Source organism: Pseudorasbora parva, chromosome 21, assembly GCF_024679245.1.
Source record: "Pseudorasbora parva isolate DD20220531a chromosome 21, ASM2467924v1, whole genome shotgun sequence".
NCBI lineage: Eukaryota > Metazoa > Chordata > Actinopteri > Cypriniformes > Gobionidae > Pseudorasbora > Pseudorasbora parva.
In genome coordinates, this window is record NC_090192.1 from 10,175,055 (window position 1) to 10,190,970 (window position 15,916).

Genomic DNA, 15,916 nt, shown 5'->3' on the forward strand with positions numbered 1-15,916 from the left:
AATACCAACTGATTGTAACATCTTTCTTTGGGAAAGGTTTACATTTTTATACACATTTTTATTGAAAATGCAAAATAACGTTTATTTTCAAGATAAGTGGAAGCTCCTCAATATATAACAATTGTAAAATCAGAAATAAAGCACGGAATGTTTTGAAAATAGAATAGCCTGTGTATTAAATAACGACATAAAATAGAAGAACATGAATAAGAAAGGTTTTTCTAGTTACAGGGCTGTGCTTCATTGAGTAATAATTACAAAAGGTGTACAATATCAATAATATGCTAAATGTAATGAGTACAGAATTGTTGTATTACAGATATGACGGCACATCTAAATATCGCAAATTGTGATATAATTAATACACTTTAAAACTCTCCTTTTGATAATGACTGTAAAGAAGTCATGCAACTCAACAGAACACAAGGTAGCACAATTCGAATTTAAAATCTATTTTTGGTCGCATAATATTTATACAAAATAAATAACTTTAACATTCCGTGTCTTGCAACGCTCCTGAAAGATGGAACTAAAGTGTCCCGCTCAGCGTTTCTGTTGGAAGAATTACTGGGACGGACGCAGCGGAACATCATGGAGGGAGATTTGAGTTGTTTTATGTAGCAACTTGGACGCTTTTCTTTGGAATTACCAGCACAGCCTCTCAATGGAGCTCGATAATGACATCCAGACAACGCAAAAAGGGTTTCACTGCAACCTCTGCCATGTTAATATACCCAACAGTAAGTTATAATAAACTAAAAACAGCGCTAACACAAGTGAGCCACGTTTCTAGACGTTGCAAACTTGTTATACAACAATAATTATAAAGAAAATGTTTAAGAAAATTTGATGTAGGTGCAGGTTTTGTCACTATATTTAGGGCACTGTTTGCCAAAAGTACGTTTTAACACATTACATGGTTATACTACGGAATTTCTTGCAGCATCTTTTCAGTTTTGTATATACTATTATTATGGATATGGTAATCATTCATGAACAGAGGCTCTAAAGTGTCATGTAAAAATGCTACAGCTGCAAAAATTGATATAGACGTGGTGTGGTTTTGACAGCTTCTGAACAAAGACAGCAAAGCAAGCAATTTTAAATATCATTCTTCATATGTTTCATGCATTATTTCTGGTAAACACGTGTATAAATTAAATAGAATAAAGGAAACACAAGTGGTTAAATACTTGAATATGACGAATGTTAATATATGAAGTAATATGTGAATGCTTCAATTAAAAGATAGAATTAATAAAATAGAAAAATCAATGGATAGTATGCGTAAGAAAATCTTCTTTTGGAATGACCAGTATTCCATCAGTGATGTTGCTTTCACATTTAACTGAAGTTTTATTTGTAAAGGGCCGAGCCTGGAAGATCATGTTAAAGGAAAGAAGCACCAACATCTCCAGCGGCTCAGAGCTCAGCGTAAAGCTCAGGAGGAAAACAGTGTGTTTGTGAGCGGATTTAAACCAGACACCTCTCAAACCGATCTGAAGGAGTATTTCACACAGTTTGGGCCAGTGTCAGATGTGATCATGGACAAGCAAAAGGTTAATATACATACTGTCTTTACCCTATGTTATAATTCTCTTGTGGTAATCATTTGGTCTTTGTCTTGCTTACATCTGTGCTTGAAAACAGAAGTAATGTCTGCCATAAATCAAATTCAGAATATGAAGTTATTTCATACCCAATTTACAACCTCCTTTCCAGAAAAGTTGGGGCATTTATAAAGTGCAATAAAATCAAGAATTTGTGAGTTATTTCACTTTAACCTTTATTTAACTGATGAAAGTACAAAGAAAATATATTTTTTAAATATAGACAAATATTGATTTTGATCCAAAAAATGTGTGACAGGGGCACATTTTCCACTCTCACGTCACCTTTCCTTTTAATTACACTTTTTAATTGCTTTGGGATTGAGGATACTAATTATTGCAGTTTTGCAAGTGGAGTTTTTGCCCTATCCCATCTGATACAAGACGGCTGCTCAACAGTCCAGTCCGTGGTCATCCTTCTCTGGTTTTCCTTTTCATGATAGGCCATTTTCATTAAGAAACCCATAGTCAAGCACATTTCTTCTATGGATTGTCTAGAAACTTTTTTCGTTTTTTTTCTTAGCATGTGCAGAATAAGGCCTGGCATTGTCTTGCTTTCCAGGAAAGATATCATCTTGATGGTGTTAAATGTCTCTGTACAATCCCAATATACATCTCCAAGTCAATGGCACCTTCACACATTTGCAAGTCACCCATGCCGTGACATAAGTTTGCTTTCGCACCTGTCGCTGATGAAAGTCCAGATGGTGAGAAATAGATATCACTTTTTTCCAAAAGCAAGCTAAATCGTGGACTCATCTGATCACAGCTTACGTTTACACTGTTCTTTGGATCATCTAAAATGAGCTCGGGCACCGAGAACTCACTGCTTTCTCTACATAGAACTGACGTATTGCTTTCTCCTTGCGTAACAGAGATTTGTGTTGCACTTCTTGATGCAGTGGCAGACTTAAGTGACAATAGTTTTTCAAAGTACTCCCAAGCAATGCCATCTGACAGTTCGAATGTCACGCAGATTTAACTCTGGTTTCCTGCCTTGCTCTTAACGGACTGAGATTTATCTGGATTCCCTCAAGCTTTTCACATTATTATGTATGCTAGGTGGTGAAAGGCCAAATTCTTTTGCAGTCTTCTGTTGAGAAATGTGATTTTTGAATTGCTTGACAATTCCTTCTTGAAATTTACTTGTAAATTATAATAGCAAAGTCTTTTATACCCAATAACGATATGCTCACCTATTACCAATTCACCTGCTAATTGTGGACTGTTCTAAACAGTTTAACACAGCGATTCTATAATCTTTTCACTTTTATTTTGTCTCTGTCACAACTTTTGTGAAGTGTGTTGAAAATAAGTTTATATACAAAATACAATTAAGTTGGTAAGTGAAATTATTGGAAATCTTTTATTTGTACTTTTGTCAATTAAACAAAGCTCCAAGAGGATTAACAAATCACAGATTATTGAGATTTTTATTTTTATTGCATTTTACAACAGCCTTTCTGGAAATGGGATTCTAATTAAAAAAAAGTGTGGTTAATGTCATCCAATTATCAGTGGTGTTTACTAAGGAAAGCATCACTGTTACTTATAATTGGGCTTAATGATTTAAACAAAACCCTCAAATGACACCTATCTACATACTTTACTTTCATACATTACATTGAAGTAAGGAACCATATTTAGAGAGCAGATTATCATAGGGACTTGAAAGCATCCCATAAAACATTTTAAAATGTTGGTACAGTTTTAACTCTGTAAAGCCTGATATGAAATTATAGTCAGGAAAGAAGTATATTTATTTATTTACTTATTTAAATGGAACAGTTTATTGAACCAAAAAAAAAAAAAAAACTTTTTCATATTTTTGACCCTGTACCACAACCTGCCATAAGGGTAATTTTTATTTATTTGAGATTTGTGCATCATAAACCTGAATAAATAAGCTTTTGATTGAAAATCTGGAGTCTGAGGGTGCAAAAATCTAAATATTGGGAAAATCTCCTTTAAAGTTATTCAAAAGAAGTCCTTAGCAATACATATTACTACTAATAATAAATGTTTAAAAAAATGGAAATTTACTAAATATCTTCGTGGAACATGATCTGTACTATCCTAATGATTTTTGGCACATTTAAAAAAAAAAAAGAACAATTTATAATTTTGACCCATACAATATATTCATGGCTATTGCCACAAATCTACCTGTGTGACTTATGACCAGGGTCACATTTGTTTTTTTGTTGACCATCATATTTGATAGATCAGGCTTTTATGGCTCATATGGTATGATATAGGGTAATATGGAGCTCAAACTTGAGGTTTTTTTTTTTTAACTTGTAGAATTTTTTGTTTTTAAATGTTTAAACTGAGCAAAAGTATGCAATTTGTTGCAGTTGCTCATATTTTTATGGCAAAAAAATAGATGTAATTATGATAACTTAAAATGTAAATCAATGAGCTCTTTATAGAGGTATAGAAGCAGACTTCTTGCATAAAATGCATGTTGATATCAGCTGTCAGTCTATATCTCCCAATAATACGTGTTATAAAGATGATATTTACAAGATTAGTTTTGTGGATTGAATCTCTACTTTTCATTGTTGGGGCAAAACGTATAACACAATTTAATGCAACGATTGAGAGATCAACAAATAAACATTCTTTAAAAGCCTCATACTTTAAGGTTCATCTTGAAGTATTACTAACAAACATCAGTAATTATTTCACAGCAAAAAGACATGTGTAACATTGATTGTGGTTCTGTGTAGGGTGTGTATGCTATAGTTGAGTTCTCCGAGCCGCAGAACGCTCAGACAGCTCTGGCACAACTAGAGCATCAGCTCAATGGACTCCAGCTCCGTGTCAAGCCCAGAGAGAGGAAAGAGTTCAAACTGGCCAGCAGAGGGAAACCCAAAAACACTCAGATCAGCCTGGACAAACTCAACTATGAGATCTGCAAGGCTACATCTGTAAGGGAGCATTCCACATTCACACAGCTTTCTTGTTTTAAAGCCTTTTCATTTTTATATTTATTTTCTTTTTGTGTGTAAAAGGTAAATGAGCAGATTCAGAAGGTGGTGGAGAGTTTTGAGCTGACAGACAATGAAAAGAAAGCGAGAGATCTCCTAGTTCAGCTGCTACAGGAAGTCTTCACAGAGTTCTTTCCAGGTTTACTTTTAACTCAAACTTGAACCAGATTTCCATCATTGCACCCTTAAAATAAAATGTGATAATTATATATTGTAATTATTGATTGTAATTTTATAACCATGCATTTGTATTCATTTTAAAGATAAAACTACTACTATTAATAGTAATTATTATTATTATTGTTTTAAATGTATTCCCAAAAACACCAGTGTGAATGTAATGTGGACACTATCACAATTAAAAATAGGCTTGTGTCCAATTCAAAGTCCAGCTACAAAGTCAACCAGCTACACTTGGTGACTTTTGTATGTGAACACAAAAAAATAATGGAGATAATTCGGTTATGTTAATGGGATGGGGGGAAAAAAGGTCGCATTTGTATCCATTGCGGTCAATGTGACCGACATAGGAAATGAATGGGAAATATGCAAAAATACAAAAACTCAGGGAATTTTTTGGTGATCAAATAAGCCACGATGCAGAAAAAAGTGTACAACAATGAAGGGGTTACACACTAAAATATCAAGTGCAAAATTTTGTAATTTTAATTTTGTAAATATTATATATTTGAAAAAGTTATGGGGTTTTAAAATTAAAATGTGACTTTGCTAAGTATTTGTGTCATGTGTTATAGATTGCCAGATTGTGCCCTTTGGCTCCTCTGTGAACACATTTGGGATTCACTCCTGTGACCTTGATCTGTTCCTCGACCTTGAGAACACCAAAGCATTTCAAGCTCGTGCAAAGTCTTCTGGAGCTGTGAGTTAGCACCACTAACACTGGGCATCTATAACCTCAAACACATCACATAATGAATCCATTTATATCTATCTGTAAAATGTCTAAAACCATCCATTTCAACAGACAGGAGAAAATCAGTCTGAGGATTGCCATTCTGAAGACTCCATTTTATCCGACATTGACCTGTCCACTGCCACTCCTGCCGAAATTTTGGAGCTTCTTGCAGCCATTTTGAGGAAGTGCGTTCCAGGTGTTCACAAAGTACAGACGCTCAGCACTGCCCGACTTCCTGTGGTCAAGTTCAGTCATCGAGAGCTCAACCTCCAAGGAGACATCACAATTAACAATAGGTTAAAAACAGTTATTTTTGGCCATTTTGTAAAAAGAACAACTTTTAAGATATCACCGATTGGACAGTAGTAGACTTCAGGTTTGTGACATCTTTGTCTATAATATCTTCCCTTTTTGTGCCAGATTGGCAGTAAGAAACACTCGATTTCTGCAGATGTGTTCAGGCATCGATTCCAGACTGCGACCCTTAGTCTACACCATCCGATTATGGGCTAAGCAGAAACAATTAGCAGGTAATATAGTTTTATATGATAAAAAGGTACATTCTGTAATTAAATATTTTGCAATACATAAGTGCATATTTTTAGTGCTGTTAAGTTTGTTTTCATTGTTACAGCATATTAGTGGTAATAACATACATTTTTAGTGCAAAATATTATTTGTCAATACTGTAAAATTACACTTTTTCCTCTTGTCTCTTGTTTAAAAAAAAAAAAAAAAAATTAAAATCTGTGTAAAATATTTCAGAAATTCAGACATGCTTCACATTTTAAAAATATTTAAATTACAGTAATGAGATTGAGGCAGGGGATAAAAAAATTACCTTTGTTGTCACGATAATAATATCAAAATGCAAACACTTTTAATGGTTTTAAAACAAAGCTTTATTTTCCTTATACAACATAACTAATTTTCCTTTTGGTTTTGAGTTGATATACAATATGACCTGGACATTTACTAGCTATGCTTTCTTCCAAAGTTGCAAATTTAACTTGTGCGCAAAATTGGAATATCGCATAATTGTTTGCAAATAAAGCACCAATTATTCCACATCACTTCCTGATAATATCATTAAAGGTGCACTATTTAAAATTCAGTAAAATATCCAAAAATCACTAGGCCAGTGTTATATGTTGTGATCATTTGAGTACTTACAATTAGGGCCGGGACTTTAATGCGTTAATTAAGATTAATTAATTACGGGACTTTAACACGTTAATTAATTACGCAAAAACATAAATAACATAATTTTAACCACACTTATTTTTGCACCGCTTTTTTCAATGAATGTTAAATTTATGAAAAGTTCACATCCACTAACTAATTCTGAGTAGTTAAAACGGATTCTTTTCCATCGTCTGTGAGATGAAGAACACATGCCCAAGATTCTGCACTCAAATTTGGCGTCATCAAACTAGGCCTTTGTTCTGCATAGGCGCCCTGTAGCGGACAAAAACGTTACATAATGCACCTTTAAAAAAAGTAGGAGAAGGCACTAATAATTTTCACATGTAATACATTACCTGCACCTCAGAGCGTGCAGCCGAATTAGTAATAGTTATCTTGCTTTTGGAGGCGGATGCCTGCTGTTTGGGAGCGCAGTCCTGTAAGACAGTTCTGGAATGTATTTATACTAAACAACTTTGATGACAGACTTTGCTCAAGCATTTTAGAATGACCAGATTTTCAGATGCTGTGCAACAAGATTATTCTGTGGTTAGTCCAGTTATGCCGTTCCATCGCAAAAAGTCACGTCTTTTTTTGATGTGCGCAGAGGAATTATTCATTAAATGTGTTTCCTTCGTAGTTTATGCACATTTCTTATTGAATAAAACGTTTATCCGACTCCATGGAGAGCACAGGTTTTTATGCACATTTTAGTGTTTATGTGCATCTTGGCATTTCTATCCAACAATTTTCAAAAATACCCATAAAAATAGGTGGATGGAAACATAGCTTTTGACAGTTTTCATGCAATTTGCTTGTAACGTTTTCTGAGTTAAACCTTGTACGTTTCTGTCATAGGGAGCATGTCTGGCCCTGGACCGTTGTTGAACAACTACGCTCTTACACTGCTGGTGATCTTCTACCTTCAGAATCGAGACCCTCCTGTGCTTCCCTCTGTGAATCAGCTCAAGAACATGGCCTGTGCGTTAACCAGGACTTCGGTTCATTTATCTTCCTTTATCAGTTGTTTTATCTGTATTTTATTACTTAATACTAGTGCTGTCAAATGATTAATTGCATCCAAAATATAAAAACTTTTTTGTACTGTGTGAAATTATGTATATTTGAATACACACACAAACATGTATGTATTTAAGAAATATTTTCATGTGTATACTGTGTGTATATATTTATATAATTTATATTATATGAATATAACAAATTTTTCATAAATATATACATGCATTTGTGTATTTATATATACATAATAATTATACACTATTGTATTGTGTAAACATTAACTTTTGTTTTGAATGCAATTAATCGTTTGACAGCACTACTTAATACATATTTTGTTGACTGTTTTTCAAAAAAATATTAAATTCAGAAGTGATAGGAAGCCAGACTAAACAGTATCTGTCATGGGAGTATGAGATGCGTATTAATAATTAGAGGTGTGAATCTTCTCTTGCATCATAATTTGATTTGATTGCGATTCAGAGGCTATCTGTTCTTAGTGCATCACAATGCATCTTTTCCTCCAATTCTTTTATTAATAATAATTATATATTCATAATCACAATAGGTATTTTATTGTTGTTATTAAAATAAGAAAAGATGCAAATGCATAATATAGAATGAAACTAAATTAATAGTGCTTTACTTTTTTAATTTAACATCTATTAAAAAGCTGCCGCGTAAGAAATACAGAAATTGAATAATAAAAAGTAAGAATAATCACTGCATAATCTTTTGTGTATTAATTACACACATTGATTATTATTAAAGCATCAAAATTTAGTCAAGAGCAGTGAGTGATCCCCTCTTTTCTTTTGTTGCTTGATTGACAGACAGCAGCAGGTTTATTTTAAAGGTCCCGTTCTTCGCGATTCCATCTTTCAAACTTTAGTTAGTGTGTAATGTTGCTGTTAGAGCATAAATAATACCTGTAAAATTATAAAGCTCAAAGTTCAATGCCAAGCGATATTTTATTTAACAGAAGTTCCCTTTCAAAGCCTACAGCGAACGGCTGGTTTGGACTACACCTCTGCACTTCCTTCATGAATGACATCACTAGAACCGTTTGTTGACTAACCCTCCGCCCACAAGAACACGCAAAATAGGGGGCGTGGTCTTGTTGCTCTCCCACGTGGAGAAGAGCGCGCATTCAGGGCTTGCATCTCCCCGTTATGGTAAGAGGCGGGACCTTTCCGGGCAAAGTGCGCTAAGCTGCTGTCCAATCACAACCCAATCAGAACTCGTTACGTGTTTCTGAAGGAGGGACTTCATAGAACAAGGAAATCATCAGGCCGTTTTTAGGACAGAGAAAACAGCGCTGTACAGATAAGTAAATTGTGTGAAAAATACCGTTTTTTTTACACGCGAAACATGAACTCATGTTATATTGCACACTGTAAACATAATCAAAGCTTCGAAAACACGCGAAGAACGGGACCTTTAAAATACTGTTTGATGCTGCTGTGTTAGATCATGTGAATGCTGATGCCTGCAGACTTCACCTGAGCTGAACTCTACCACAGTCACTGTCACTAACTTTAATATAATATATATATTGCACACTGTAAACATAATCAAAGCTTAGAAAACACACGAAGAACGGGACCTTTAAGAACTAATGCACACAGCTGATATAATGTTCACCTGTTAACGTTCACTTAGGACATAACCGACAATGTTTACATGAATTGTCATCTAGACCGATGTTTTGAAAATGATTGTGATTATCTGACAGTTCAAGCGCATTATGCCACTAAAGAGACCTGAATTCAGGATTTGTGCGCATGCTTTGGGTGTGTGTCAGTCAGCGCGAGTAACGCATTGAGTAACTCATTCACTCACTCGTGGTTTATTGTACTTAATAACTGTGTTCAAGTTTTTTTTAAATGTCTAAGATTATGTTCCACAGCTCTATTAATAATGTTTTTTGTTTGTGTAGGTGAGGAAGAAGAGTGTGTTATTGAGGATTGGGATTGTACATTTCCTAGTCAGCCCTTTCGTGTACCACCCAGCAAAAACACTGAAGATCTTTGTAAGTACCACACATGCTTTTAGCTCGTTTCAGTTGACTTCTCAGTGAGTGTTTACATGAACACTCCCAAATCTGTTATGCCAGTTAAGGTGACAAAGTACGTGCCCATGTACATGTGTTAACCTATTTTTTAAGAAAATGTTTTGGTTTTTTTTGGCATCATTTACTCACCCATATGTCATACCAAACCTCTATGCATTTCTCTCTTCTGCTGAACATTAAAAAAGGGATATTCTTAAAAATGTTCAGTTTGGTTTGTCAATGGAACATTTGGTTGGTTGGTGATCAGGATTCTTCAAAATATTTTATTTTGTGTTCCACATAACAGAATCATAAAGTTTGGAACTACATGAGGGTAAATAAATGGTCAGAATAGATAAACTATCCTTTAACCAGCATTCTGTCTGGTTACTGTTCTCATATTGCGCAGCTGTACAGTTTAAAAGTCAAGCTGAATTAAATTTTTGATCAACAAGCATTGTAGAATATGAGTCCATATAGGTTTACATTTTTCATTTAACATCGCAACTTACAATTTGGATACAGAGTGGGATACTCCTTTTAATTATATTTTCTAGGTAATAATCTTATATTTAAAATGTTTTGTAGACTGGTTGTCAACCGTATTTTAATACACTATATTATTTGAAGCTTTTTTTGTAATTGTGATCAAAGGCAGCATTGCATGTATTCTCTGAGGGTAATGCAATCCCAGAATAAATAGGGAAATGTTTCTCTTATTTTAATTTTTCCGTTTATGTCCTATTTCTGTCTTTAATAGGGAAATGTTTCCTTATTTCCTTTGGGATTGCCATTTATCTAAATGGTAATTGTTTGGCTAATGTTGACCCACCCTGCTGTACTCAATTAGGTTTTTTTTCTAAAGTAATATAATTTATCCAGCAAAATATTAAATATTGTTTATTTGTTCCTTGGTAACTGTTTTATTTTGTCAGAATGCAAAGCTGCTTTTGAAACAATAAGGAACATGCTGAACATTGTTTACACCCATTATATATGCAGTGTAAAGGTGTAGTTAGTGTGGTGTAGTCAACATGAGCTAGTTTTCGTTCAATACTGAAAATATTCATAGAAATCTAATGTTATAAGATAAATGTTATTCATTAATTGCAAATGGTTATTTCACACAACATTGTTAGAATGAAATTGTGATTATTAGTCTACTAAATGGTTGCAAGTGAATCAAATGGCATTAGTCAAGTCTTATGTTCTTCATGTGAATGATATTGTGACTGTGGCGTAAGAATGGAGTTTCTGCCCATGAACAGTATTTCAGTCAATATGAGATGCCTTGATAATTCCCTCAATTATCTGCCGTTCAAAGTATGCTGCATTTACTGTGAGCACTGTGGATGCCTGCGCACTAGGACTAGATATGTCAATATTTTCTATGATATCTCACAAGTGTCATTTAAAAGACAATTATTGACAGTATCAGAAAAATGACAAATGAACAAAAGAATGGAAAAACAGAGCTTTTGTCTCTCCATTGACGGCTAAACAACCACTTTGACCACTTCAGAAAATTCATAAAGAGATTGTTCAACTAATCCATATAAATTGAGCAGGTTGGTTTTGCTGAAGAGACTCAATTGCTTTATATGATGAACAGGTTGAAATTAGGTTTATAGCAAAGTGTCTAACTCGGGTGATAAGAAAATGAGCGGAAAATCAACCTTATGAAAAAAATGTATTTAAGATGCATGTGCATTCAGCATTTAGTGTTAATTTCTCAGCTATTTTAAAATTTAGTTTTTGTCCTGACGTATATACTTTTTAGTTTGTATCATATTTAGTCAAGTACATTTCTGAGCATTTTATTCTAGTTTTCATCAATGAAAAATTCACATTTTCATAATCCTGCATAATGGTTAAATTGATAATACCAATTACTTTGCTCAAAATGATAATCACAACAATTGTTGTAATTTGAGAAAGTATTTTTATATTTCATCAGAATAAGCACAAATCAAGAGAATGTCAACTCATACACATGGTTTATCTAGTTTCATTTTTTATTATAGGCTATTTTTTATGTACTGGTAAAACAAGAAACTCCTTTTAAAAATGTAAACATGCCACAGCAATATCGCCCTGTAGCCCGAAGCTGGACAGTAGCTGGATGGGAGACCTCCTGGAACAACTAGGTGGCCGCTGGAAAAGGTGTTAGTGAGGCCAGCAGGTGCTCACCCTCTGGGTCCTAACACCCCAGTATAGTGACGGGGACAGTATACTGTATAAAGCGCAGTCCTTCGGATGAGATGTTAAACTGAGGTCCTGACTCACTGTGGTCATTAAAAAAAATGAACCACTTAAAAGTAGAGTAGGGCTGTAAATCCGGTGTCCTGGCCACATTCCCCTTATTGACCCTTATCAATCCTCCAAATAATCCCCATTAACTGAATTGCCTCGATCACTCACTCTATAGCCAGTGTGTAGTGAATGCACTGGCGCTCTTGTGCTGTGGCTGCCATTGCATCATCCAACTGCTGCACACTAGTTGTGGTTGAGGAGAGATCCCTGACATGATTGTAAAGGGCTTTGGGTGTACAGTAGTAAATAGCAAATGTGCTGTATAAATCGCTCGCTCGCTCGCTCACACTCACTCACTCACACACACACACGCACACTCACTCACTCACTCACACACACGCACACTCACTCACTCACTCACTCACTCACACTCACTCACTCACTCACACTCACTCACTCACTCACTCTCACACTCACTCACACTCACTCACTCTCACACTCACTCACTCACTCACACTCACTCACTCACACTCACTCACTCACTCACACTCACTCACTCACTCACTCTCACACTCACTCACTCACTCACACTCACTCACTCACTCACTCACTCTCACACTCACTCACTCACTCACTCACTCACTCACTCACTCACTCACTCACTCACTCACTCACTCACTCACTCACACTCACTCACTCTCACACTCACTCACTCTCACACTCACTCACTCACTCACTCACTCACTCACTCACTCACTCACTCACACTCACTCACTCACTCACTCACTCACTCACACTCACTCACTCACACTCACTCACTCACACTCACTCACTCACACTCACTCACTCACTCACTCACACTCACTCACTCTCACACTCACTCACTCTCACACTCACTCACTCTCACTCACTCACTCACTCACTCACTCACTCACTCACTCACTCACTCACTCACTCACTCACTCACTCACTCACACTCACTCACTCACTCACTCACTCACTCACTCACTCACTCACTCACTCACTCACTCACTCACTCACTCACTCTCACACTCACTCTCACACTCACTCTCACACTCACTCACTCACTCTCACACTCACTCACTCTCACACTCACTAACTCTCTCACTCTCTCACTCACTCATTTTTTTTTTCCAATGTAAAGATGTGCTAAACGGATGTGTTGGACAGTTCCCTGTAACTGATCTAAAGGCACACAGTGCATTCTTATTTTAGTGTTTTTTAAGCACACAGTTTGCCTTTTACATTCAGTTTAACAGCAAGTTTTCAACTGAACTATGCTTATGCATTTTTTACACTTATATTAGGTCCACGCTCCGTCCAGCTAGTAAAAGAAAAACACTGCAATGTTCTGGTGTTTTTTTTTTTTTTTTTTTTTTTTTTTGATTGATTGATTGATTGTTTGATTGGGACATTCCTACAGCACTTCATCAAATTTTTTCAACACAGCCCATCTCAGATTGGTTTTTGATCAATGCCCAAATTGTAAAAATCAATATATCAATGCCTAAATTGTAAAAATCAATATATCAATGCCTAAATTGTAAAAATCAATATATCAATGACTAAATTCTTATTGGGTGTACAAGGCTGACGAGGTGAGCTCAGCCCACAGAGGTTGAGTAAGTGCAGTTATTCAGAAAACTCAATCACAAATAGTCAAGAGATCTGTGTTTGGATTTATTACAGTTCATCACAATTGCAGATTTAGCAAACATCGCAAGCGGCTCGTGATTGACCGACTGAATGACTTTCATTTAAGCAGAACATCTCCAATGGAGATTGCTAAACAACAGTTTTCTTGTTTGTTCTGATCATCTGCACCTTTTCCGCAGTGTAGAGAGAGCATGTGCGCATGATTAAGGCTGCAAAGATGAAGTAAAACACTGGGTAGAAAACCTGTTATTTTAACGGAAAAGAACATTTTTAATTCTTGAAATCTGGCAATTGCAAGCATGAGCGCTCGTAGCAGCTTGAAAAACAGTCTACAACAAAAACAAGTGATTTGGTCAAGTTTTTATTTTTAACTACATGTTAGTTTTAGTCTTATTTCGTCAACAATATTACGTGTTGATAGTCACATTTATCGTTTAATGACGTTTGTGTCGCCTCGTCATCGTCTTAGTCCTGGAAAAACACTATTCAACATGCATTGATCATTTTAATCACCATAAGAATGTCTATTAACCTAAAATGTTCTTTACCGGTTCTCCTCAGTCATCTAATATAATCAGATATTTTTCAGACCTTTTTTACATATTGCCCAGTCTTTTTGCACACTGCTAGATTTTGTTTTTGAGTGTGCTACTGTTTGTACAGGCATCAGTAGACGTGCATATGATGTAAATTATGTCCATGGACAAGCAAATTGTTATTCTCCCTATAACGTTTCCTATCTCCTTTCCCTCAGGCACTTTGCTTTTTGGATTCTTCACCTTTTACTCAAATTTTGATTTTCCTGCATCAGTGGTGTCTCTGCGAGACGGCCATGTGCTGCCTATTACAGACTTCCTTCAAAGTGACAAGGAAACAGTAAACGCTGCGGAGGCCTCTAGTTCCAAACCGAAGCGCTCCTCTGCCCCTAAACTGGGCCCTATGAATGTCCTGGATCCATTTGAGCTGAACCACAATGTGGCCGGGAACCTTAACGAACGAACACAAAAGAACTTCAAGAGAGAATGCTGCGAGGCCGAGAAGTACTGCCGCAGTTTGCAGTACCAGCGCAAATCAACCAAAGGCAAATCCTGGGGCCTCGTGCGGCTCTTTGCACCGCCAAGTGAAGCAGGACCGCGTTCAAAGGTCGAGACTGAAAAGATTATGGAGGTCAGCATCCCTTTCAAGACAGCCGTTCTTCCAGAACCTTTGCGTGTCCAACTGGCAAAGGCTGGGAAGGGTTTTAGGGGTCTTTGGTTTGCAAAGGTCTGCTCTGCTGTAGAGATGGTGTTTCAAGAAATTTTAAAATGTTCACCCTCAGAGGAGACTCAAACTGCAGACCTTTGTCAAAGTCTGGATGGAGCTGACAAAGATGGAAATGAAATGGAGGTGAATAATAACCAGAGTCTTGAAGATGCTAGTCCTCAAGCCAAAAGTGAAGCTGGTAAGAAGAGGCCTCTTGTAACGGAGGAGGGTCCATCAACCTCTGCTGTTATACAAGCTAAAAGACAGAGACTTGATGTTGATATGGAGCACCCTGAGCCGGTCCACTGGACTTGGACTCAAAGGAACCGCGTTTGGGCAGGCCGACGGAAAGTGCGGAGAGATCTCTTGAAGACTAGTGATGAGACTTCCAAACCTGAAGGTGGCTGCATTGACATTGAAAGCAGGGTGACACAGAGCATTGTGGAGAAAGAGGAGAAACTTCAAGAGTTGTTGGAGTTCAAAGTAGATGCAGAAGTTGTTGGCGGAAATGAAAGCACCAAGGTTGTCCTCCATTTTCACCCCAGCCATTATTCTGCAGGCGTCTTTCAAGACTTCTTCCATTTTCTCGAGTCCTTCCTGCCTAAGATGGCAGAAACGATCCTAGGGAGAGCAGATGATGTTACAGAAATGTCATAATTGTTGTTGTTGATTTTTTTGGTTCAACGTTGAATTTGTATAAAATCTGCATACTTTAAAGTAGATCTAAGAAGTCAAACCTTCTAAGGAAAAAAAAAACTTATATTTTAGTGATTTATGTTTTGGGAATGTAACCATATACTACATGCTTTTTTTATTGCATGTTTTGAGGTGAAATGTATTTCCTGTTTTCTGAATTGTTTTGTTTGATTTTAGTTTTTTTTTTTTCTCATAATTTTGGCATGTTTGCCTCTCTATAATGTAAATATGATGAATGTGAATTCTCACAATAAAATTTAAACTGAAAGTTTAA

The 15,916-nt window shown here is 36.1% G+C and overlaps 1 protein-coding gene across 1 annotated transcript; it reads left to right on the forward strand.

Annotated features, from left to right (window-relative positions):
• Positions 1-534: 534 nt before the first annotated feature.
• Positions 535-15,916, forward strand: tut1 (terminal uridylyl transferase 1, U6 snRNA-specific). Its single transcript, XM_067430096.1, has 10 exons — positions 535-740; positions 1,369-1,559; positions 4,343-4,543; positions 4,628-4,742; positions 5,359-5,483; positions 5,589-5,815; positions 5,940-6,049; positions 7,563-7,685; positions 9,661-9,753; positions 14,459-15,916. Exons 1-10 carry the CDS (start codon positions 665-667, stop codon positions 15,601-15,603), a joined length of 2,406 nt encoding a protein of 801 aa, XP_067286197.1. The 5' UTR covers positions 535-664; the 3' UTR covers positions 15,604-15,916.

Coding starts and splice junctions, on each gene's coding strand:
- tut1 (XM_067430096.1), top strand. CDS start 665: ATGGAGCTCGATAATGACATCCAGACAACGCAAAAAGGGTTTCACTGC. Junction 1,560..4,342: donor TGATCATGGACAAGCAAAAG/GTTAATATACAT, acceptor GGTTCTGTGTAG/GGTGTGTATGCTATAGTTGA. Junction 7,686..9,660: donor TCAGCTCAAGAACATGGCCT/GTGCGTTAACCA, acceptor TTGTTTGTGTAG/GTGAGGAAGAAGAGTGTGTT.